Source organism: Dendrobates tinctorius, unplaced genomic scaffold, assembly GCF_039654945.1.
Source record: "Dendrobates tinctorius isolate UK_male_01 unplaced genomic scaffold, ASM3965494v1 ptg000086l, whole genome shotgun sequence".
NCBI lineage: Eukaryota > Metazoa > Chordata > Amphibia > Anura > Dendrobatidae > Dendrobates > Dendrobates tinctorius.
The window spans coordinates 54346992-54370948 of NW_027361754.1; the positions used below are offsets into that span (position 1 = coordinate 54346992).

The following is a 23957-nucleotide window of genomic DNA, read 5'->3' on the forward strand; positions in this document are numbered from 1 at the left end:
AGTCTCGCATCTTAATACCTGGCACTGCTGCCGACACTGCCAGGTATTAAGGTGCGAGACTCGTCCGAGTTTCTCACATGTGTGATCCCGGCCTAACTCTATGAATATCAATGGGTGACTCTCATGCTCATCTAGACACACTAAAGGCCAACTGCACAAAAAGGAATCCAACCAGTGTCAGGCGGGAGGACGCCGGATGCACCTGTTCAGCAAAGTATCAACAGTAATAAGGTAAAATGCTGTCAGACGGATTACTTTCTCCCACAAATACAAAGTCTAGAGATTCAATGGGAGTTGACATGAATTGTCCTTTGTGTACAAGGGCAAACTGCTCGGAGATCAGGGTCGGCATATTCTGCTATTATAGAACCTGCACATAGCAATTTATAGATTGCAGCTGTGGATTTCTAGTAGGAGTGAATGCAATTGCAGCTGTAAAACTTCAAAAACTGAAACTACAAAACGTGATAAATAAACCAATTGTCTATTGTGAGATGCCAGAAATATTTGACGTGGTAGGCCCTTGCTGTTTATTTAATGAGATAAGAAAAAAAAGGTTTTTTTTCAAGAATCATATTTTTACTTTGCATGGTTTGTTGCCAATAATCATTGGGGCACAGTCATATGCCAGTTTTATAACCAAAAGAGAGTTGGAATAAAATGAACGAAATCTTAGTAGATATGATGTATCTCGTCACATACGGTACCTCCAAATTTATTTAATTTTTTTGTAAAAATGTAATGTTCGGTAGTGAAGTGGCAAAACTTGCACAATTTTGTGCAACTGTGGCTTCGGCAAAGTATTCAAATATTTAAGGCGAGAAAATTAACTTAATGCAGATCATAAAAAACTACCATTTTGCAAAAGAGTGAACAAGATTGGCTGTAAGTTAAAAAAAAAAACAAAAAAAAAAACACTATGCCAGAAAAAAGTTTTACCTTTGTTTAACAAAATTAATCCAACAGCTAGGATGTCTTTGCATCAGATGGCTCTTTCTACTCCTTTGCCCCTTCTCTCAGTGTTACGTTTCATGCAGACAAGAGCATACAGTACATCAACTTGTGCGGTCCGACTTGATTTTTGCAGATACATTATTATTGACCTAGGAAACTGTAATTGATTACGCACATATTTAATGTGGATGTATGAAAGCAATCACACATGGATGCAAAAAAATATAAACAGATGAAAATCTCCAGAGTTTTCTAGATGAAACAATCTTTCATAGCAGAAGTGAAGGGGTTATGCACAGATTTCAACTTTGTGGAGAGGTGGGAAAGCCTTGTAGTGTCTCAGAGAGGGCAGAAAAAAATGGTTGATAGAAGAAAAAACAAAAACCATGAAGGGTAGAAAAGTGCAGGACATTGCGTGAACTCAAATTTACACAACTTTACATTGTGATTCTTTTAATTCCACCATTTGACTTTTGAAAAAAATTGTATTACGCAGTACATTATGTTTGTATGGATAATTTCATCAGGGTGGATTAGGTTTCTTTGTGATGTGATACAAAATCCCAAATACATCCTTAATGACTGGAAGGGCAGGGTAAACTTACATCCCAAATCCAGACAGACAAGCACCAGCTCCAATAATGAATTGTGAACAGGAGAAAGAAGGAGCCAAATAGTGTCCTCAAAAGTTGAATTAAAAAAAAAAAAAAAAAAAAAAAAAATTTAGTAAATACTAAACAACAATAGCGAAGATACACTGAACCAGTGAAAATGCAGAGAAACGTATTCCTGAATATCCAGCAACCTAACGTGCCCCTAGTCTTATCATATGGTAGTCACTATTGTGTATATAGCAAGTTGGTTTGGATATATTACAAAGAATATTAAAACTTAGCTTTTAATCACATGTTTAAAACCTATATAGTGAAAATTATGGTGCCAAAACATAAATAATGGTGCCTGTGCAAAAGGTGCCAATAAAAACAAATTATAATGAGACGCCTTATTTTATCCAGATCCTAAACGGATTATTTCTCTTTTTATTATCTATATGTGGCCTGGTATTAATATTCCGGATATATTAGCCATATACCATCTCAACATATATACCGACACTTTTTTGTTCTTACAGTCCTATTTCCATTTCAAACCTTAAGAACAGTTATAGAGACAAGGCGAATCAATAAGGAGAAAAATATTTCTGTAACTCCAATATAACTATATTATAGCCGCATATTTTACAGGTCAGAATGAATCATGCAAAGCACCTATGGAGTCCAGTGTAATATATTACCCTATGTTCCACAATATTACTGCCTATTAAATCCTCTCATGGTGCAATAAATATGGCATTATACTCATCTCATGTGTATTAGTCCTATACACCGATGCCTGTATATGCGCTCTTGTAAAGGAGGCCCCCACTCTCAGCATATCCTAATGCCCGTATCCATCTGGGCGGCCTTTTTCATACACCGTTCTCCCAACGCGTTTCATCTATTCAGGACTCATCAGGGGAGTTTATGGAGTTCAATTAGACACATAGCGCGCAGATAACACTTCTCCTTACTTTATAATAACTGAGCACCACATGGTAACCTATCAATTTCCAGACGCCGGGTACCATACTTCCGGTCCCTCCATGTGCAATGGACCATCGCCGTCAGCATGCCCCACTTCCTGGGCTCGGCTTAGGGCCATACGCGTCACATCCGGTCCCGGAGATACAGCGTCATCACAGCGTCGCTCATAAGACCCATAGTGTCCATGACAACCTGACGCTGCACCTCCTCCACCCGGTCGCATTTCTGCCATATGTCTTACATATAGTATTAGTGCAGCTTATCTCCACAATACTAAAAACGGCTGCATCCAGGTTTTAAATAATTTTATTCAGGCTTGTTTATTATTTTGCTGAATACCCTAATAATGGACACCTTGCATGGATTCCATAACCAAATTTTTCGTTCACATTTACAATAGAAAAAGGAACAAAAGGAACGCATCTACAGCAAATCACACCCAAAAAAAATATATATTAAATGGGAATCATATATGGGGGGGTCGTATAATCATCTGGTATGATGTAAAATATAGGTAATATATTCATCTAGTATGTTGTTGAATGCTAATTACGGACACCACGGATCTTCTTACTTATAGAAAGATAGAAAGGGTGCTCACTAGGTCTCTCCCTAATGATCCCTCACTAACTACCCCCTACCTAACGCGGAGGTTGGCACCCTAATATCCTGCGCAAGTGGCGCCCCCACTCAACGGCGGCTCTCCCTAGTATAACTCACCCTGTTGTTCCCTCCCTACAAGAAGGAAGAAAAGGAGAGTGTATCGTTTAATCCATTAGGGTACACTGTTTGTAGGGTAAAAATCCAATACGTTTCTCTTTGGAGGATGTATTTGTCCCAATCACCTCCTCTCTGATTTCTGGACACCTTTTCAATACCTATAAAACTGACCATCTTAAGATCTCCCTTATGAATCTGATTAATATGATTGGCTACTGGAGTATTGCGTTTATTGATGGTATCCCTATGATGCTCTCCTACCCTTACCCTGAGTTCTCTCCTTGTCTTGCCGACATATTCTAGACCACATCTGCACGTCATCTTATAAATTACCCCTACAGATCTGCAGTTAATGAATTGCTGAATGGGGTATATTTTTCTTGTGGTATTGCTGCAGAATTCGTTGTTTTTTTCAATCGACATACAGTATTTGCAGCAACCACATTTAAAGCATCCTTTTGGTTGGGTGCCCAACCATGTGGCGCTGTCAGCACTTTTTGGGGAGAAATGGCTACGGACCAACCTACCGTATTTTCCGCTTTGTAAGACGCACTTTTTCCCCCCAAAATTTGGGGGGAAAACAGGGGTGCGTCTTACAAAGCGGACATGCCTTACCTAAGCTGTGATCAGGGGCGTCCGGCGGTTGCTGGCCGCTGCTGCGGGTGTGTCCGGTGCCGCGTTGTGTGCCCGTCGATGCCCGGGGCTCTGCCAACATTGAGCGACAGGCCAGAGCCCCGGCATTTCCTCAGTTCCCTGTGTGCCGGTAAAAAGATGGCCGCCGGCGCGTGCGCAGATGGGATCTCGGGACCCAGTTCTCGAGAGATGAGATTTGAAGTCTCATCTCTCGAGAGGTGGGTCCCGAGATCCCATCTGCGCACGCGCCGGCGGCCATTTTCCCTGGGTTCCCTGTGTGCGCGCGGTGGTGCCTGCAAAAAAATGGCCGCCGCGCGTGCGCAGATGGGATCTCGGGATCCAGCTCTCGAGAGATGAGATTTCAGATCTCATCTCTCGAGAACTGGTCCCGAGATCCCATCTGCGCATGCGCCGGCGGCCATTTTTTTTTTTACCGGCACTTCAGCGCACATATACAGGGAACCGAGGAAATGCTGGGGCTCTGGTCTGTCGAACAATGTCGGCAGAGCCCCGGGCATCGATGGGCACACAACGCCGCACCGGAGCACCCGCAGCACCGGCTTCCATCCGCCGGACAAGTGGAGAAACCTGACACCAGCACAAGACTCTGCAGCAGCAACAGCACACATCGGAGCCCCCCCTCATCCCTGAATGCGGCCTGCAGCATCACTCCACGCCTGCCTCCTCCAGCAGCGAGCCTGGGATCCCTCTACACCGCAGCCACCAACCCCGGTAAGCAATAAGATGCAAGGATTATAAGAGGCACCACCATTTTATTAAAAAATATTTTTTTCTTATTTTTCTCCTGAAAAATTGTGGTGCGTCTTATAATCCGGAGCGTCTTATAAAGCGAAAAATACGGTATCTTTCAATGAACAGCCCTTCTTATATGTAATCTGTGGGTGACTTGGAATGATTCTCGTGAGGTCCTGATCCATACACAGAATCGGCCAGTGTCGATTTATTATTTCTTTTATATCTTTGGCTCCATTACAATATTTTGTGATGAATCTTATAGTACCTGCATCCTTAGTTTTCTGCGAAGGGATGAGTAGATCTTTTCTATCCCTAGCCAAAGATGTCCTGTATGCATTCCTTAGGATCCCATCCGGGTACCCCCGTTCTAGGAAACGTGATCTCAAATCATCAGCTTGCAACTTATAGGTATCTCGATCCGAACAATTCCTTCTCATTCGAAGGTACTGCCCTTTAGGGATGCCTTTTTTCAAAGGGAGTGGATGGTTAGATTCCCATCTAAAAAGTGAATTAGAAGATGTAGGTTTTCTATATGTTTTTGTTAGAAGGCGTCCATTCTCGCCTCGTTCAATCAGGACATCCAGAAAAGGTAATCTGCAAGCGTTGACCTCACAAGTAAAACTAAGGCCCAAATCGTTCTTATTAAGGCCTTTAACAAAGTCACAAAAACCATTCTCATCACCCTTCCAGATTACAAAAACATCGTCCATGTAGCGAAGCCACAGGTCAATGTTTTCTTCCGCCACTTCTGAATGTTCTCCAAAGATGGCATTTTCCTCCCACCAGCCCAGGAGCAGATTTGCATAAGATGGTGCACAGGGGCTACCCATCGCAGTGCCCCTGAGCTGGTGGAAGTACTTGCCATCAAAAAGAAAATAATTTTTTGTTAGACAAAATTCAAGGGCCCTCATCACAAATTGATTGTGTTCTGTATATTGTAGACCTCTTGTTCTTAGATAGTAGTCCGCAGCCATTAATCCCTTCTCATGGGGAATCAATGAGTACAGAGCCTCTACATCTATTGAACCCAAAATCATATTGGCGTCCAGCTCAATGTTATCCAATTTCAATAAAAGATCCGTGGTGTCCCGTGTATATGAGCTCAAAGAGACCACAAATGGTCTCAAGATTTTATCAACATATAAACCTAGATTTTGGGTTAGACTCCCAATTCCAGAGACTATAGGTCTTCCTCTCAATGGTACTAAACCCTTATGTACCTTTGGCAGGGCATAGAATGTTGCCACTACCGGGTGTACAGGAATTAAAAAATCTCTTTCATTTCTATCAATTAATTTTAATTGAAATGCCCATCAACCAAAATTTTTAGTTCTCTAAGGTATAGTTCTGTAGGATTACGTTCAAGTATCTCGTAGCCCATGGATTTCTGCAATAGAGAGTAACACAGAGTTCTATACTGGGCAACATCCATTATCACTGTGTTACCACCTTTATCTGATGTTTTAATTATTCTGGTAGTATCTCTCTCCAACTCGAGCAGACCATCCATTTCCATTTTGGTAAGGTTACGGGGTCTTCGTTTCTTAGATTTTTCCAATTCTAACAAGTCTCTGGACACCAAATTAGAAAATACATCTATGGTGCTTATATCATTATTACTTGGTGGCATACGTTTACTTTTATTCTTGAAATCCGTAAATGGACCTTCACCATATTCATTGGGGTCTACATCCCCCAGTTGATACAAAAACCTGACGTCTCCCAAAAGGTCCTCATCAATGCCTAATTCAGTGCAGCTTTTTTTATCGGCATTTATAAAGTATTTTTTCCATTTTAGTCTACGTATAAACAAATTAAGGTCCTTTATGGCTTCAAAACATACAAAATCAGAGGTTGGGACAAATGACATACCTTTACTTAATACCGCCATTTGTTCACTGGTGAGGGGTTTTGAGGAGATGTTAATAATTTGGTTATTCAAACGGGGTTCCGGGTATTGAATCGACTTCTCAGTGGGTAGTTTGAGTCTAAAAAATGTTCCCTCTGTGGTGAACCCCAACCTGCCCCTCTACCTCCTCGAAAACCACTTCTACCTCTAGGTCTCCCTCTATTGTTTTTAAACCTAATCTCGGAGTCGGAATATTCGGCCTCAGAGGATGAAATATCCGTTTCTTGTTGTCTATTTGGTTTAATATTAGTGACCGTATATGCCTTATTGTCCCGAAACTCCTGTAGGTCTCTAATAAAATATTTATGTTTTCTTTCTTTTAAATGATATTGAAATTTTTCAATGATATTCTGTAGACTGATTTCTTTTACAGAAAATTCTGTTTCTGCTGAAAAATTTTTTGTGACCTCTATTTGCTCTTTAAGACGTTCGTTAATGGAGTTTAGCATAGATTTTTCTTCTTCCAGAAGTATTCTCATTAGCCTGAGTGAACTATCTGTGGCTTCCTTTTCAAGCTTAGCTAACAAGGCTGCATTTTTATATCTATAACCAAAATGAGTAGATATCCTGAGATGTCTAGGTACTATGCCTGCCTTTATATAGTTTTCCAAACTCTGTACCTCCCACCAAGATGTAATTTGTTCTTTGTATATTTTGGTGAGTTCTTTAAAAGCTGCATTAAATGATGGTATATATTTTTTCTGTGTGAAAACACCATCCGAAAAAACGTCCCTAGCCTCATTCATCCATTGGTTTGTGTCTATCCCTGTGGATAAGAATCCTGCCATGTCCAAATTCACAATTTTTGATAGCGGGGGTCTATTTTACCAATACCGGTCAAAAGTATATATAGCAAGTTGGTTTGGATATATTACAAAGAATATTAAAACTTAGCTTTTAATCACATGTTTAAAACCTATATAGTGAAAATTATGGTGCCAAAACATAAATAATAGTGCCTGTGCAAAAGGTGCCAATAAAAACAAATTATAATGAGACGCCTTATTTTATCCAGATACTAAACGGATTATTTCTCTTTTTATTATCTATATGTGGCCTGGTATTAATATTCCGGATATATTAGCCATATACCATCTCAACATATATACCGACACTTTTTTGTTCTTACAGTCCTATTTCCATTTCAAACCTTAAGAACAGTTATAGAGACAAGGCGAATCAATAAGGAGAAAAATATTTCTCTAACTCCAATATAACTATATTATAGCCGCATATTTTACAGGTCAAAATGAATCATGCAAAGCACCTATGGAGTCCAGTGTAATATATTACCCTATGTTCCACAATATTACTGCCTATTAAATCCTCTCATGGTGCAATAAATATGGCATTATACTCATCTCATGTGTATTAGTCCTATACACCGATGCCTGTATATGCGCTCTTGTAAAGGAGGCCCCCACTCTCAGCATATCCTAATGCCCGTATCCATCTGGGCGGCCTTTTTCATACACCGTTCTCCCAATGCGTTTCATCTATTCAGGACTCATCAGGGGAGTTTATGGAGTTCAATTAGACACATAGCGCGCAGATAACACTTCTCCTTACTTTATAATAACTGAGCACGCGTTTTGCGGCAGCGCAGGGCCGCTTTCTCAAGGTTTCTTTGTGATGTTTACAGGGACAGACACTAAACTTATATAAAGAACATACTACAGGAGGACTAAAGATGGATTTTTGGTTCTTACCGTAAAATCTCTTTCTTGGAGCCTTCATTGGGGGACACAGAATACCATGGGGTGTATGCTGCTGCTGCTAGGAGGCTGACACTATGCAAAAACAAGAAAGTTAGCTCCTCCCCGGCAGTATACACCCACCGACAGGCACCAAGCACCTCAGTTGGTGAAAAAGCAGTAGGAGAAGCAACGAGAAAAACTCGAACCATATGTACCAACCCAACAAGGGACTCTAAGACCCTGTGTCCCCCAATGAAGGCTCCAAGAAAGATTTTACGGTAAGAACCAAAAATCCATCTTTCTTTATCGCCTTATTGGGGGACACAGAATACCATGGGACGTCCCAAAGCAGTCCCAAGGGTGGGAACAGCAAAAAGGGACGAAAGTAACCGAAAGGCTCAGGTCGGCCGGTGAGCCACCGCCGCCTGCAGAACCTTCCTACCAACCACAGCATCAGACGAAGCCTGGGTATGAACCCTGTAGAACCTTGTGAAGGTGTGCAAAGATGACCAGGTTGCAGCCTTGTAAATTTGCATAGCCGAGGCCTGGTGACGAGCAGCCCACGAAGCCGCCACAGCCCGGGTGGAATGAGCTCTTACTCCCGGAGGGGGCCGCTTTTCCTGAAGACGATAAGCTTCCAGAATGGTAGAACGAATCCAGCGAGCGATCGTGGATTTGGAAGCCGAAAGGCCCTTCTGGCGACCTTCAGAGATGATCAGCAAGGAATCGGCAGACGAAAGGAAGAGGTCCTGGCAAGATAGACACGCAGGGCTCTAACTACGTCCAGTTTGTGGAGAGACTTCTCAAGAGGATGAGATGGAGCCGGACAAAAAGAAGGAAGGACGATATCCTCATTGATATGGAAAGCGGAAACCACCTTTGGAAGAAAAGAAGGAACGGGCCTGAGGACGGCTTTGTCCTGATGGAGAATGAGGTAAGGGGAACGACATGACAAGGCCGCCAATTCAGAAACTCTTCTGATGGATGAAATGGCGATCAAAAAGGTGACCTTCCAAGAGAGAAGGGACAAAGGAATGTCCTGGAGAGGCTCGAACGGCGCCTTCTGGAGCGCACTAAGGACGAGGTTGAGATCCCACGGGTCTATTGGCGAATGATGAGGAGGAGCCACGTGGGAAACCCCTTGTAGAAAGGTTTTGACCTGTGGTAGAGAAGCTAGCTCTCTTTGGAAGAGGATAGAGAGAGCGGAAACCTGGCCCTTGAGCGTACTGAGGGACAGACCCGCGTCTAACCCAGCCTGAAGAAACCCCAGGATAGACGGGATAGAAAAAGACATTGGGAAGACTCTGTTATCATCGCACCAACGGAATAAAGCCTTCCAGTACCTATAGTAAATGCGGGAAGAGGCTGGTTTCCTGGCTCTGATCATAGTTTGAATAACCTGACTGGACAGACCTGATTCCTTCAGAATTGCGGTCTCAACGGCCATGCCGTCAAACTCAGAGACTGAGAATTCTCGTGGTAAAGGGGGCCTTGCGAGAGAAGGTCTGGACGGTCCGGAAGCCTCCAGGGAACGTCCGCGAGCATGTTGACCAGTTCCGCGTACCAAGGCCGTCTTGGCCAATCTGGAGCGACTAGAATGACTGGTACGCCTTCCGATTTTATCTTTTTGACCACTCGAGGGATCAATGCCAGAGGCGGGAACAGATACGGAAGTTGAAACTGGGACCACGGAGTCACCAGTGCGTCGCATGCAACGGCTAGAGGGTCCCTGGACCTGGCTACGAACTGCGGCACCTTGTGGTTCATCCGAGATGCCATGAGATCGACATCCGGGGTGCCCCAACGGTCGCATATCTGAGAGAAAACCGCGCGGTGCAGGGACCATTCGCCGGACGCTAGGCCCTGGCGACTCAGAAAGTCGGCTGCCCAATTTTCCACCCCTGGAATATGGACGGCGGAGATTGTCGGAACGTAACGTTCTGCCCAGCGTAATATCTTGGCCACTTCTGACATTACTTGTTTGCTGCGCGTGCCCCCCTGATGGTTTATGTACGCCACGGCCGTGGCGTTGTCCGACTGAATACGGACCGGCTTGCCGGAGAGGAGGGGCTGCCAATGAAGAAGGGCCAGGAAAATTGCCCTGATCTCCAAAAGATTGATTGGGAGGAGAGACTCCTGTGGCTTCCAGCGGCCTTGGGCTGCTTTCTGATGGAACACGGCTCCCCATCCTAGAAGGCTCGCATCGGTAGTGATTTGCCACTGAGGCGGAAGGAAGGACCTCCCTTGGAGAACTGACGCTGGCCGTAGCCACCAAGTGAGAGACTGCCTCACTCTGAGAGGAAGCCGAATAGGACGGTCCAAGGACATCGTGGTCTTGTCCCAGGCTGAAAGCAGAGACAGCTGGAGGGGGCGAAGGTGAAACTGCGCAAAGGGCACTGCTTCCATGGAGGCCACCATCTTCCCCAGGACCTTCATGCAGAACCGAATGGGAATGGGAGCAGGCCTCTTGAGAGTTCTGATGCCCTTGGACAGAGGTGTAAATTTTTCCTTTGGAAGAAAAACACGGGCTAGCTCCGTGTCGAATTCCATACCCAGAAAGGTCAGACGCTGGGTGGGGATCAGAATGGACTTCTCCTTGTTGACCAGCCAACCTAGGCGGCTGAGAGTGTCCAGGGTTATCTGAAGGATCCGGAGACAGTCCTGGCGAGACGAACCCTTGATCAAAAGATCGTCCAGATAAGGGATGATGAGGATCCCTCTGGAGCGAAGGATGGCCATGATGGTCGCCATCACCTTCGTGAAAACCCGGGGCGCTGAAGCCAGGCCGAAAGGAAGAGCTGTGAACTGAAAGTGGTCTCCCTGAAACGCAAATCGAAGATACTTCTGATGTTGCACACAAATTGGAATGTGCAGATAGGCATCCCGAATGTCCACCGAGCAGAGAAATTCTCCGGGCTCCATGGAAGCAATCACCGACCGAAGAGACTCCATCCTGAAATGAAGAATCTTCACGTGGCGATTGAGCAATTTGAGGTCCAGAATAGGACGAAGAGAGCCGTCTTTCTTCGGGACTACAAAGAGATTGGAGTAGAACCTGGAAAACCGTTCGTCTGAGGGAACGGGAACAATGACTCCGGCGGAAAGAAGGGAGGAAATGGCCTGCAGAAAACCCGGAATCTGGGCCCGCTGTCGCGGAGGCCGAGACCGGAAAAACCGTCTGTTCGGGAGTGAAGCAAATTCGATTTTGTAACCGGATGCGACGAGTTCTCTGACCCAAGCGTCGTCGACAACGGACAGCCAAGCTTCCGCGAAAAAGGAAAGTCTGCCTCCCACCCTGGAAGAAATTCCAGGTGGGGGTGACCCATCACTTAGACGAAAATCTGCCGGAATTGGCTCCTGCAGATCTGGAATATTGTCCTCTAGATCTCCAGCGAGGAGCGGGTTTGTAGGAAGGTTTCCTCTGATCCCGCTCCCTGGTGGCAGGCGGCCGATCCTGTTGAGTGGCTCTCTCCGTGGCAGAGAAGGGACGAAAGGGCCTGAATGGTCGAAACCCCCTTCTGTTGAAAGGACGTTTTGGTCGAGACTGGGGAAGCGAAGTACTTTTACCTCCAGTGGCATCGGAAATTATCTGATCCAGCTTTGCTCCAAAGAGCCTAGAGCCATGGAATGGCAGATTGGTAAGCGACTTTTTCGAAGTAGTGTCCGCATTCCATGACTTTAGCCAAAGGACTCGGCGTACAGCTATTATGTTGCTGTTAGCCCTTGCTACGCAGCCGGCCGCGTCCAAGGAGGCGGCCAAAAGGTATTTTCCCGCCTGGTTAATCTGATCTGCAAGATCTGCCAACTCGTCTTGAGGAGCTGACGCTAAGATGCCTCTGCGAAGAATTTTTGCCCAAGCGGAAATGACCTTCGCCACCCAGGCGGATGCGAAAATAGGGCAGAGAGAGGCGCCAGATGCCTCAAAGATAGACTTAGCCAGAGATTCAATCTGCCTGTCAGTAGGATCTTTGAGCGATGCCCCGTCTGGCAGAGAGAGCACCGTTTTTGAGGCTATCCGGGAAACTGGAGGATCTACCTCGGGAGCCTTGGACCACTTTGAGAGCAGTTCTGCGTCAAAGGGGTACAGAACATCCAAGTACTTGCGGCCTGAGAAACGTTGCTCAGGGCGCTCCCAGTGTTTGGATAAGGTAGTATCGAAATCGTTGTGATTGGGAAAGGTTCGAGACGGAGGTCTGGCTCGTCTAAGGAGAACCGAGCTTTCCTGAGTTGGAGCCTCATCCTGTTTAAGTTTTAGTGTTTGGAAGATAGCTGCAATAAGACTATCGACCATGTCCCGCGTTTTAGAAACGCTGTTCCCCTCTGAGCTAGCTTCCGAATGAGAATCATCGCCTGACTGAAGGTTGTCATCCGAGGAAGGAGAAGGAGGCCTGGGAGCGGAAGGGCCCTGCGAGCTCGAAGACGAAGTGGACAGAGCCCGCTTCCTAGAAGTCCTTCCCTGTCTGTCTCTCTGAAGGTCGCGGTCAGGTGCGGACGACTCACCCCGAGAGGTGGTCGGGGCAGAGGTGGCTGAGGATAGCTGAGGTAATCATTCTAAGACCTGGACCAGCGACTGTGATACTTTTGTCAAGTCAGAAACAGACTGTGACATTGTAACGGCCCACTCCGGGGGGGAGAGAGGAGGGAAGAGCGCCCTCCGCCCGGGACTCTGTGCGTTCCTGAGATGCTGACATATTTGAAGGACTGCAGGGGGGGCAGAATGGGGACGACTGACCCGATGCCCACTTCTTTTTACAGCGCGCACAGACGTAATAGGTAGCGGTGGGCCTGAAGCAGAGATCCCCTGAAGGGTTGGGCATAAGTAAACTGCACTGAATGGCCGCAGATATTAGGGAATAACTGCCGAGGAGAGCTAATCCCTGCCTCAGAGCTGAGCCTACCGAGATTCTGTGCGAGCAGCAGAAGAAAACGCCGAAGTGTCCCCCAAGCAGCGCAGGAAGGAGTGATTCAGGCATCAGGAAAACCTTGTGCTGGGAGATGGGGGCGGAGCTTAGCGGCCGCGCTGTGATTGGTTAATAGCGACGGGGAGGGCATGGCAGAAGAGGGGGCTGGCATCCAAGAGAGAAAGAAGCCCTGTGATGGGCTAGAAAGGGCACGCTGAAAAGAGCGCGCTCAAGAAGGGAGGAGGGAGAGCAGAGGAATTCCCAGCGCTGAGGGGAAAGTGAAAGTGCCTCCCACCCTGACGGCGCCGCAGCCCCATGCCCGACATACCGCGCTAAGGATGCGATCTGTCCAGGTCCTGCTGCTTGTGACGCTGCGGTGAGTGAGGGGATCCCCGTAGACTCCCTGGCTAGAGCAGGGAAAGTGAAGGAAGGCAAGCGGCTGAGCGCGCGACAGGCAGAAAAGGGCGGGAGATTCAAACTTGTGGAACTGCAAAACAAGGTCCCTTCTTCTCCCATGTCACTGGAGCTTATGCAGGGCCGGAGGGAACGTACAGGCACTTACCTGACGTCCCAGAAGAGGATGACCACAGGGGCCCACGGGGAAACGGCAGGCCGCTGGGAGGGGAAGGAGTCCTCTGTACCCGCATCCTGCAGAAGACGGCTTGAAACACCTGCGATCGCCGTCTTCCTCTCAGCCCTGTCCCGAGAAAGGGGTGAGGAGGGGGATTCGGCAAGGACCAGCCACCTGTCCGCAACCCTTATCACCAGAAGGTGATAGGGAAAAGTCCTGCCTGCGGTACTGAGAGTTGCGATGTGGGTGACACCACACTGCTCGCTCAGCCGCATGATATGGGAAATCAGGGTGATAACTATACCCTGTTTCCCGATGGAAAAGAACCTAAAAGACAAAAGAGGGAAAAATTAAAAAGTTCAAACTAAACCTGAAAGGAAAATTGGATTAAAACTGCGGATCTGGGGAGATCCCGGTTCGCCTCCTACAGACACTAAGCACAAACTGAGGTGCTTGGTGCCTGTCGGTGGGTGTATACTGCCGGGGAGGAGCTAATTTTCTTGTTTTTGCATAGTGTCAGCCTCCTAGCAGCAGCAGCATACACCCCATGGTATTCTGTGTCCCCCAATAAGGCGATAAAGAAAGTGCATTTATTAGGTCTTATGAAAAAGTGCCAAGTCCTTTCACAGCCTATTTAATCCCCTACTCCCAATAAGGCTATCTGGTCTCTATCGTTTCATAAAGTTTCGCAATGTTAAAACATTGTGTTCAATGGGTTTGTCACCATTATCACACTTTCTATTCTCATTGCTGATTCGCAAAAGCGTGCCTTAGAAACTTGGTGGGCTGTATGGATTCCCGAGGGATGCTTTATTATTGTCTATGCAGAAATTAATACCAAGCCCTTTACACTGTAATGTACACTCACTGGCCACTTTATTAGGTACACCATGCTAGTAACGGGTTGGACCCCCTTTTGCCTTCAGAACTGCCTCAATTCTTCGTGGCAGAGATTCAACAAGGTGCTGGAAGCATTCCTCAGAGATTTTGGACCATATTGACATGATGGCATCACACAGTTGGCGCAGATTTGTCGGCTGCACATCCCTGATGCGAATCTCCCGTTCCACCACATCCCAAAGATGCTCTATTGGATTGAGATCTGGTGACTGAGGAGGCCATTTGAGTACAGTAAACTCATTGTCATGTTCAAGAAACCAATCTGAGATGATTCGAGCTTTATGACATGGCGCATTATCCTGCTGAAAGTAGCCATCAGATGTTGGGTACATTGTGGTCATAAAGGGATGGACATGGTCAGCAACAATACTCAGGTAGGCTGTGGCGTTGCAACGATGCTCAATTGGTACCAAGGGGCCCAAAGAGTGCCAAGAAAAAATTCCCCACACCATGACACCACCACCACCAGCCTGAACCGTTGATACAAGGCAGGATGGATCCATGCTTTCATGTTGTTTACGCCAAATTCTGACCCTACCATCCGAATGTCGCAGCAGAAATCGAGACTCATCAGACCAGGCAACGTTTTTCCAATCTTCTACTGTCCAATTTCGATGAGCTTGTGCAAATTGTAGCCTCAGTTTCCTGTTCTTAGCTGAGAGGAGTGGTACCCAGTGTGGTCTTCTGCTGCTGTAGCCCATCTGCCTCAAAGTTCGACGCACTGTGCGTTCAGAGATGCTCTTCTGCCTACCTTGGTTGTAACGGGTGGCAATTTGAGTCACTGTTGCCTTTCTATCAGCTCGAACCAGTATGCCCATTCTCCTCTGACCTCTGGCATCAACAAGGCATTTCCGGCCACAGAACTGCCGCTCACTGGATTTTTTTTCTTTTTCGGACCATTCTCTGTAAACCCTAGAGATGGTTGTGCGTGAAAATCCCAGTAGATCAGCAGTTTCTGAAATACTCAGACCAGCCCTTCTGGCACCAACAATCATGCCACGTTCAAAGGCACTCAAATCACCTTTCTTCCCCATACTGATGCTCGGTTTGAACTGCAGGAGATTGTCTTGACCATGTCTACATGCCTAAATGCACTGAGTTGCCGCCATGTGATTGGCTGATTAGAAATTAAGTCTTAACACACAGTTGGACAGGTGTACCTAATAAAGTGGCCAGTGAGTGTATATGATACCCCCCCTTAACGCGGACTCCTACACACTATGAGCCACAGTCAGCTATACTAATAAATATCCCTTTCCTTCTCATTATTTAAATGGCAGACATTAAAGGAAAGTCTGAACCCAAATCAAGAGAACTTTACTACGCTTCCACTCTGATATTTTCTACTACCTTGTTATTAATTTCAGTTGATGGCGGTCTTGGGCTTAATAGACCCTCGGAGACATTGTGTGGGAAAACCAAAATTTTGGTTTTAGAAAAACCAAGTATGGAAAAAAAAAAAAAAAAAAAAAAAAAAAAAAGAGACCAGAACAATTTTATTCTTTTGCACTGAATCGGATCACTGTGGTTTCTACTTTTACAAATTTAATAGGATTTTCTGCCTGGTTCCAGCCAATATCGGGGAAGCTTCACAGCAAACGGCAGTACAGGTAAGCAGGTTTACAAAAAACAGAGGTAAATTTTCATTAAATCAATATTACTTACTATCTTCTCCTGGACAAGGCAAGCCAGGCTTTTCTGGAATGCTTGGAAATACTGGAAAACAAAAAGGTATGTCAGACTTCTAGAACATGGAACAAGCAACACATAACATAGGACTAGTGATAAGCGAACATGCTTGGATAAGGTGTTTTCTGAGCATGCTAATCGTGTCTTTGCTGTGCTTTGATAATATGTTTGAACCCCAATGGCTGTTCAACAGCCGTAACACATGCAGGAATTGTCTGCTTGTTAGGTAATCTCTGCATGTGTTGTGGCTGTCTAATCGCTGCAAGACATGTAGTCGCGGGGACTGGAAGATATTATTCGAGCATGCCGTAAACACTATTAGCAACCGAGCACGTTCGCTCATCACTACATAGGACTTATCCTTCATCTCGCATGCAAAACAATGAATTTATCTGGTTACCTGACCTGCGGGGGTCACTAGTATGCCAAAATCTCACAAGGGTGAAAAGAATTAACAGCAACTGGTGCATGGGTTTTACACGATTCACATGCATTTACATCAACAATTTGTCGAAAATCATGTGCTTCTATCTAGCGGTGTGGTTCTCAATCACATAGCACACTACTGCCGTACGGCCGTCAAATAGGAATTTAACAGGCAATGCATCCCATTGTCAGATCACACCAATCATCAGTTCAAGGTCAAATTGCAATTTTCACTTTTTTTCTCTCTACACCTAAACTGGCTACAACAATGGGGCTTATTTATCAAGATAAAAGCACCAAGATTCTGGCGTAAATTGCTTTAAAAAAAAAAAAACCCACAACACACACCATGGTCTCACGATGTATACCATGTATGCTTTAGAAATTGTTTAAAGACTTGACTGATCTGGGGTTATGGACTCAAGAAAAAAAAAAAAAAAAAAAGTACAATGGAAAAGGGGAGGGAGAGCAACCTAACAAGCAAAACCACGAACCAAAAAAAATGCACTAACATTTTGCCTTAATTTTTGGGCACAAGGTAAGCCAACTGATAGCTGGAGAAAACAGATCTGTCAAGCAGTATGAGCCATGGATAAATCTGGCCCATTTTATAGATTACATTGCATAAGGCTTAAGGCCCTTTTACATTTAGCGATGCACCAGCGATCCGACCCGGTCAGGATCGCTGGTGCATCGCTAAATGATCGCTAGTGAGCTTTCATACAGAAAGATCTCACAGCGATGCAGCAGCGACGCAGCGCACGATACTCACCTTTCACACACAGCGATCCTGGCGTCCTCCCGCCCGCGTCCACGCGTCGCTCGTCGTCACAGCAGGAAGTCTCAGCAGGAAGCGCCCGATGAGAAATGGACCCGGACATTCTCGCGCGATCAGCGATGGACAGCGGGGGAGCCGGTCGTTGGTAAGTATCACACATAGCGATATCGCTAGCAATATCACTATAACGTCACAAAACCAGTGACGTTTTAGCGATATTGCTAGCGATATCGCTTAGTGTAAAACCCCCTTTAGACAGAACTGATAACTATGCTCCTCATGTGCTGTTTCTCAGCAGTTGCACTGAGCCGGGAAAGAAGGTGGGAAAATAGTCGTCAGCCAATTGTTCTTCACAACATATAACCTATGTGCAGAGGATCACCTAATCTAGTCTATTTAGCTCAGGACCTTTAGTAATTCAAAAGTTATCCAATATACAGTGGGTATGGAAAGTATTCAGACCCCTTTACATTTTTCACTTCTTGTTTCATTGCAGCCATTTGGTAAATTCAAAAAAGTTCATTTTTTTTTCATTAACCCCTTTACTACCAAGGGTGGTTTGCATGTTAACTCCCGGGCCAATTTTTACAATTCTGACCACTGTCCCTTTATGAGGTCATAACTCAGGAACGGTTCAACGCATCTAGGCGATTCTGACAGTTTTCTCGTGACATATTGTCCTTCATGTTAGTGGTAAAATTTAATTCATATTACTTGCCTTTATTTGTGAAAAAAAACGGAAATTTGGCGAAAAGTTTGAAAATTTCGCAATTTTCCAACTTTGAATTTATATGCCCTTAAATCACAGAGATATGGCACACAAAAAACTTAAGTAACATTTCCCACATGTTTACTTTACACCAGCACAATTTTGGAACCAAAATTTTTTTTTTGTTAGGAAGTTATAAGGGTTAAAAGTTGACCAGCGATTTCTCATTTTTGCAACACCATTTTATTTTTACGGACCACATCACATTTGAAGCCACTTTGAGGGGTCTATATGATAGAAAATACCCAAAAGTGACACCATTCTAAAAACTGCACCCCTTAAGGTGCTCAAAACCACATTCAAGAAGTTTATTAACCTTACAGGGGCTTCATAGGAATTTTTTGAATATTTAAAAAAAAAAAAAATGAACATTTAACTTTTTTTTCACAAAAAAAATACTTCAGGTTTAATTTTTTTTATTTTACCAAGGGAAACAGGATAAATTGGACTGGAGAAGTTATTGTGCAATTTGTCCCGAGTACGCTGATACCTGATATGTGGGGGGGGGGGAACCACTGTTTCGGCGCATGACAGAGCTCAGAAGGGAGGGAGCGCCGTTTGACTTTTTCAATGCAAAATTGGCTGTAATTCAGATCGGATGCCATGTCACGTTTGGAGAGCCCCTGATGTACCTAAACAGTGGAAACCCCCCACAAGTGACCCTATTTTGGAAACTAGACCCCCCAAGGAACTTATCTAGATATGTGGTGAGAACTTTGAACCCACAAGGGCTTCACAGACGTTTATAACGTACAGCGGTACAATTAAAAAATCATATTTTTTCCACAAAAATGATCTTTTCACTCCCAATTTTTATTTTCCCAAGGGTAACAGGACCCTAAAAGTTGTTGTGCAATTTGTCTTGAGTACGCCGATACCCCATATGTGGGTGTAAGCGACTATTTGGGCGCATGGCAGAGCTCAGAAGGGAAGCAGCGCCATTTGACTTTTTTTGGCTGGAATTGAGATCGGACACAATGTTGCGTTTGGAAAGCCCATGATGTATCAAAACAGTGGAAACCCCCCACAAATGACCCCATTTTGAAAACTAGACCCCCCCCCCCAAGGAACTTATCTAGATGTGTGGTGAGCACTTTGAACCCCCCAGTGCTTCACAGAAGTTTATAACGCCCGGGCGTGAAAATAAAAAAATCTTATTTTTTCCACAAACATGATCATTTAGTCCCCAATTTTTTTATTTTCTCAAGGGTACCAGGAAAAAAATGGACCCCAAAAGTTGTTGTCCAATTTGTCCTGAGTACACCGATACCCCATACGTGGGAGAAAACTACTGTATGGGCACACGTCGGGGATCGGAAGGGAAGTAGTGACGTTTTGGAATGCAGACTTTGATGGAATGGTCTGCGGGTGTCATGTTGCCTTTGGAGAGCCCCTGATGTACCTAAACAGTGGAAACCCCCCACAAATGACACCATTTTGGAAACTAGACCACCTAAGGAACTTATCTAGATGTGTGGTGAGCACTTTGAACCCCAAGTGCTTCACAGAAGTTTATAACGCCCAGACGTGAAAATAAAAAAAATCATTTTTTTTCCCACAAAAATGATATTTTTACCCTTAATTTTTTATTTTCCTAAGGGCAACAGGAGAAATAGGACCCCAAAAGTTGTTTTGCAGTTTGTCCTGAGTAGGCTGATACCCCATATGTGGGGGTAAAACACTGTTTGGGCGCATGGCAGAGCTTGGAAGGGAAGAAGCACCATTTGACTTATTCAACGCAGAATTGGCTGGAATTGAGATCAGACGCCATGTTGCGTTTGGAGAGCACCTGATGTGCCCAAACATTGGAAACCCCCAATTCTAACTCAAACCCTAACCCCAACACACCCCTAACCCTAGCCCTAACCCTAGCGGGAAAATGGAAATACTTTTTAAAATTTTATTATTTTCCCCTAACTAAGGGGGTGATAACGGGGGGTTTGATTTACTATTTCTGGTGGTTTTTATATTTGGCAGCTGTCACACGCTAAAAGACGCTTTTTATTGTAAAAATAGTTTTTGCATCACCACATATTGAGAGCTATAATTTTTCCATATTTTGACCCACTGAGTCATGTGAGGTCTTATTTTTTGCGAGACAAGTTGACGCTTTTATTGGTATCATGTTCGGGCACGTGACTTTTTTTTTTATCGCTTTTTATTCCGATTTTTGGGACGCAGAATGAACAAAAACCAGCGTTTCATGAATTTCCTTTGGGGGGTGCGTTTACACCATTCCGCGTCCAGTAAAATTGATAAAGCGGTTTTATTGTTCGGGTCAGTACGGTTACAGCGATACCTCATTTATGTCATTTTTTTATGTTTTGGCGCTTTTATGCATTAAAAACAATTTTAGATAAAAAATAATTATTTTTGCAGCGCTTTATTCTGCGAGCTATAACTTTTTTATTTTTTCTCTGATTATGCTGTGTTGTGGCTCGTTTTTTGCGGGACAAGATGACATTTTCAGCGGTACCATGGATATTTATATACGTCTTTTTGATCGCGCGTTATTGCACTTTTTGTTCAGCGGTATGATAATAAAACATTTTTTTGCTTCGTTTTTTATTTTTATAGGGGTTCGCTAAAGGGGTTAACTAATGGGACAGTTTTATAGGGCAGGTCGTTACGGACGCGGCGATACCAAATATGTGTACTTTTATTGTTTGTTTATTTCCAAAAAATGAATTAGGGAATTGTTTGTTTTTTTTTTATTTAGCGATTTTTTTTAAATTATTTTTACACTTTTTTTTTTTTACTTTATTAGGATGTCCCAGGGGGGACATCACTGTCCTGTGACAGATCGCTGATCTGTCACATCACAGATTACTGTGACAGATCAGCGATCTGTCACAGGCATTGAAGACTTCCTCTTGCCTGCGCTTTGCAGGCACTGAGGAAGCCAGCTCCCTGCAAGCCCCCCCGAAGGTCCCCGTCGCCATCTTGGATCCGGGGACCCGCAGGGAAGGAGACCCCCGCAGCAGCGCTGCACATTGCGCTGCTGTGGGGGGCTCAGGGAAGCCCTGAGGGAGCTCCCTCCCTGCCGATGCTGCCCTTTAACTCCCTGTACATCGCAATCGTGTTTCATCGCGGTGTGCAAGGGGTTAACGTGTAGGGGGCGGTCCGTGACCGCCCCTGACACATTGTGCCGGGTCTCAGCTGTGATAAGCAGCTGACATCCGGCCGCAATCAGCAGCGCTCACCACGTGGGAGCAGCTGATTGCTGTGACGTACTATCCCATCCCTGGGAATTAAGCCCCAGGGGACATGGACGGGATAGTATGTCACATGGCAGTAAGGGGTTAATCAGGTTGATGCGTCCTGCCACAGACAACGGTAATTTGCTCCAGGTTGCAAATTTAACTCAAATCAGTTCCAGCAATGGGTAGATATTAAGTTGCAAGTCGAGCATGCTGTTATGGGATACATGAACGCCCAGGTATTTAAAGCTAGATACAATAGACAACGAGGAGAGAGCCTCAAGTCGGGGCACCGGAGCGTGGGATAGGGGTAACAGGGCATACTTTTCCCAATTTATATATACGCCCGAATATTTATTGAATCCATCTATGGTGGCAATCACTTGAGGCAAAGTTTCCTCCGCCTCGTCCATAAATATCACCATATCATCTGCGTATAAACCTATGGAATCTACCCGACCCGCTATATCTATACCCCTAATGCCAGGGGAGGACCTTATACGTATTGCCAATGCCTCAATCGCAAGGGCAAAGAGGGCCGGGGAAAGGGGGCACCCCTGACGGGTCCCCCTGTGTAATGAAAAGGGCTCAGATATGGAATTTTCACAAAAATACAGGCTTTAGGTTTCATATATAGTAATTTAACCCATTTTATAAACTTATCACCAAAGCCATACCTCTGTAGACATGCGGAGAGGAAAGGCCACTCGAGAGTCAAATCCTTGGCGGCATCTAACGATGCCAATGCCCATTTGTTATCTGACATTAGAGAACTATACTGGACTATTGACTAGACTCATCTGATATTAATTGAAGTGCTCTTACCAGGCATAAAGCCCTTCTGGTCAGGATGTATAAGGTTCAGTATAATTGAATTTAATCTGGTGGCGAGAATTTTAGTAAAGATTTTAGAGTCCACATTTACCAACGATATGGGATGATAGGAACCACATTCCAAAGGGTATATCCCCTCCTTCCTACGCACTATGATATTAGCCTCATAAAAGGATTCAGGCATAGATTCTCCCTCTCATATTCCCCGAAATACCTTTATCAGAAGTGGCGTTAATATGTCTCGGTATTTCCTAAACAATTCAATAGGGAACCTGTCCGGCCCAGGGGCCTTCCTGGAGGCCATGTCCATTATGGCATTCTCTATCTCCTCCACAGTGAATTCAGGGTCCATAATGGCTCGCTGAACAGAATCTAAGGTAGGGAATGTTACATCTGACAAGTAATCCAGACACTCCAAATTATCAGAGCAACTCTTAGATTCATATAATGCCTTATAATAATCATAAAAGCAGCCAAGAATCTCCTCAGTTGAAGACACCAACGAATCATCCGACTTACGGATCTGTAACATTGTATTAGAAGTATTATGTTGGCGCACCAGATAGGCCAGTAGTTTACTTGCCTGATTTCCCAGTTCAAAATAAGACTGGCGAGCAAAGAATAATTTGTGCTTAGACTTAGTGTCTATATGCTGGGTGTATAATCGCTGGGCAGCCAACCACTCAATCCTATTGCCATTAGTTTGATTAGATATGTATGCAGCCTCTGAATCCTTCAATCACTGTTCCATCACATCATCATCTCTTGAGGTTACCCGCTTAATAAGAAATTGTGGAGGACAAGCAGCCCCTCAGATATGCCTTAAGGGCATCCCAAAATACTGTAAGTTAATATCCTGAGGTTCCTGGTGAGACAAAATGAAGCAATGCAATTGATCGATAGTACCCCCCGACAGAACAATCAGTTTCAGCCAGAAAGGGTTCAACTTCCAAACCATCCTGTTATTTAATCGCCCGTACTTAAGTTTGAGGATGACCGTGCTATGGTCTGAGATCCCTCTACTGCCATGCTCCACACTATCCACCCACATCGCCAGACCACTGGTTCCAAATATGTAATCTATGCGCGATAAGGAGCGCCTAGTGGATGAGTGGCAGGTATACTCTCTCAACTCAGGGTGCCGCACTCTCCACAAATCCAGCCACCCGCTACCCTCCATAAATAGCGACAGTTGGGTTGCTGTCGTCGAAGGAACCCCCCCCCAGCCACTCCATCATCCAGTCTCAATTTATCAAGACGATTGTTCTTAACCATATTGAAGTCCCCCATACAGAACATCCGCGTCTGGATAATTTAGGGCGAAACTCATCGCCTTCTGGATAATGGACATATTAGCCAGAGGCAGATTATAAACACATGAAATCACATATTTCCTGGTATTTATCAATGCATATATGAAGACAAATCGACCCTCAGGATCCCTCCGGGTCTCCCTGGCTTCCCGTCTAACATCTCTATGCACCAACAGTGAAACTCCTCTCGAGTAACTAGTATGGAATGCATGAACAGGCCACTGTACCCAAGGCTTCTGCACGCACCGGGCTGTATCCCTGGTCAGATGCGTCTCCACCAAGGCCACAATGTGAGGGCGGTAATATCTAATCTGCGAGAAAACT

At 45.0% G+C, this 23957-nt stretch overlaps 1 protein-coding gene across 2 annotated transcripts in view; it reads right to left on the reverse strand.

Annotated features, from left to right (window-relative positions):
- PRKCZ (protein kinase C zeta) overlaps positions 1 to 23957 on the reverse strand; it is a 285933-nt gene that overhangs the window by 199786 nt on the left and 62190 nt on the right. For both annotated transcript variants that reach the window (XM_073585407.1, XM_073585406.1), the window contains exon 5: positions 16290 to 16340. In XM_073585407.1, the coding sequence (XP_073441508.1) occupies positions 16290 to 16340 (51 nt within the window). The remainder of the gene's footprint in view (positions 1 to 16289; positions 16341 to 23957) is intronic.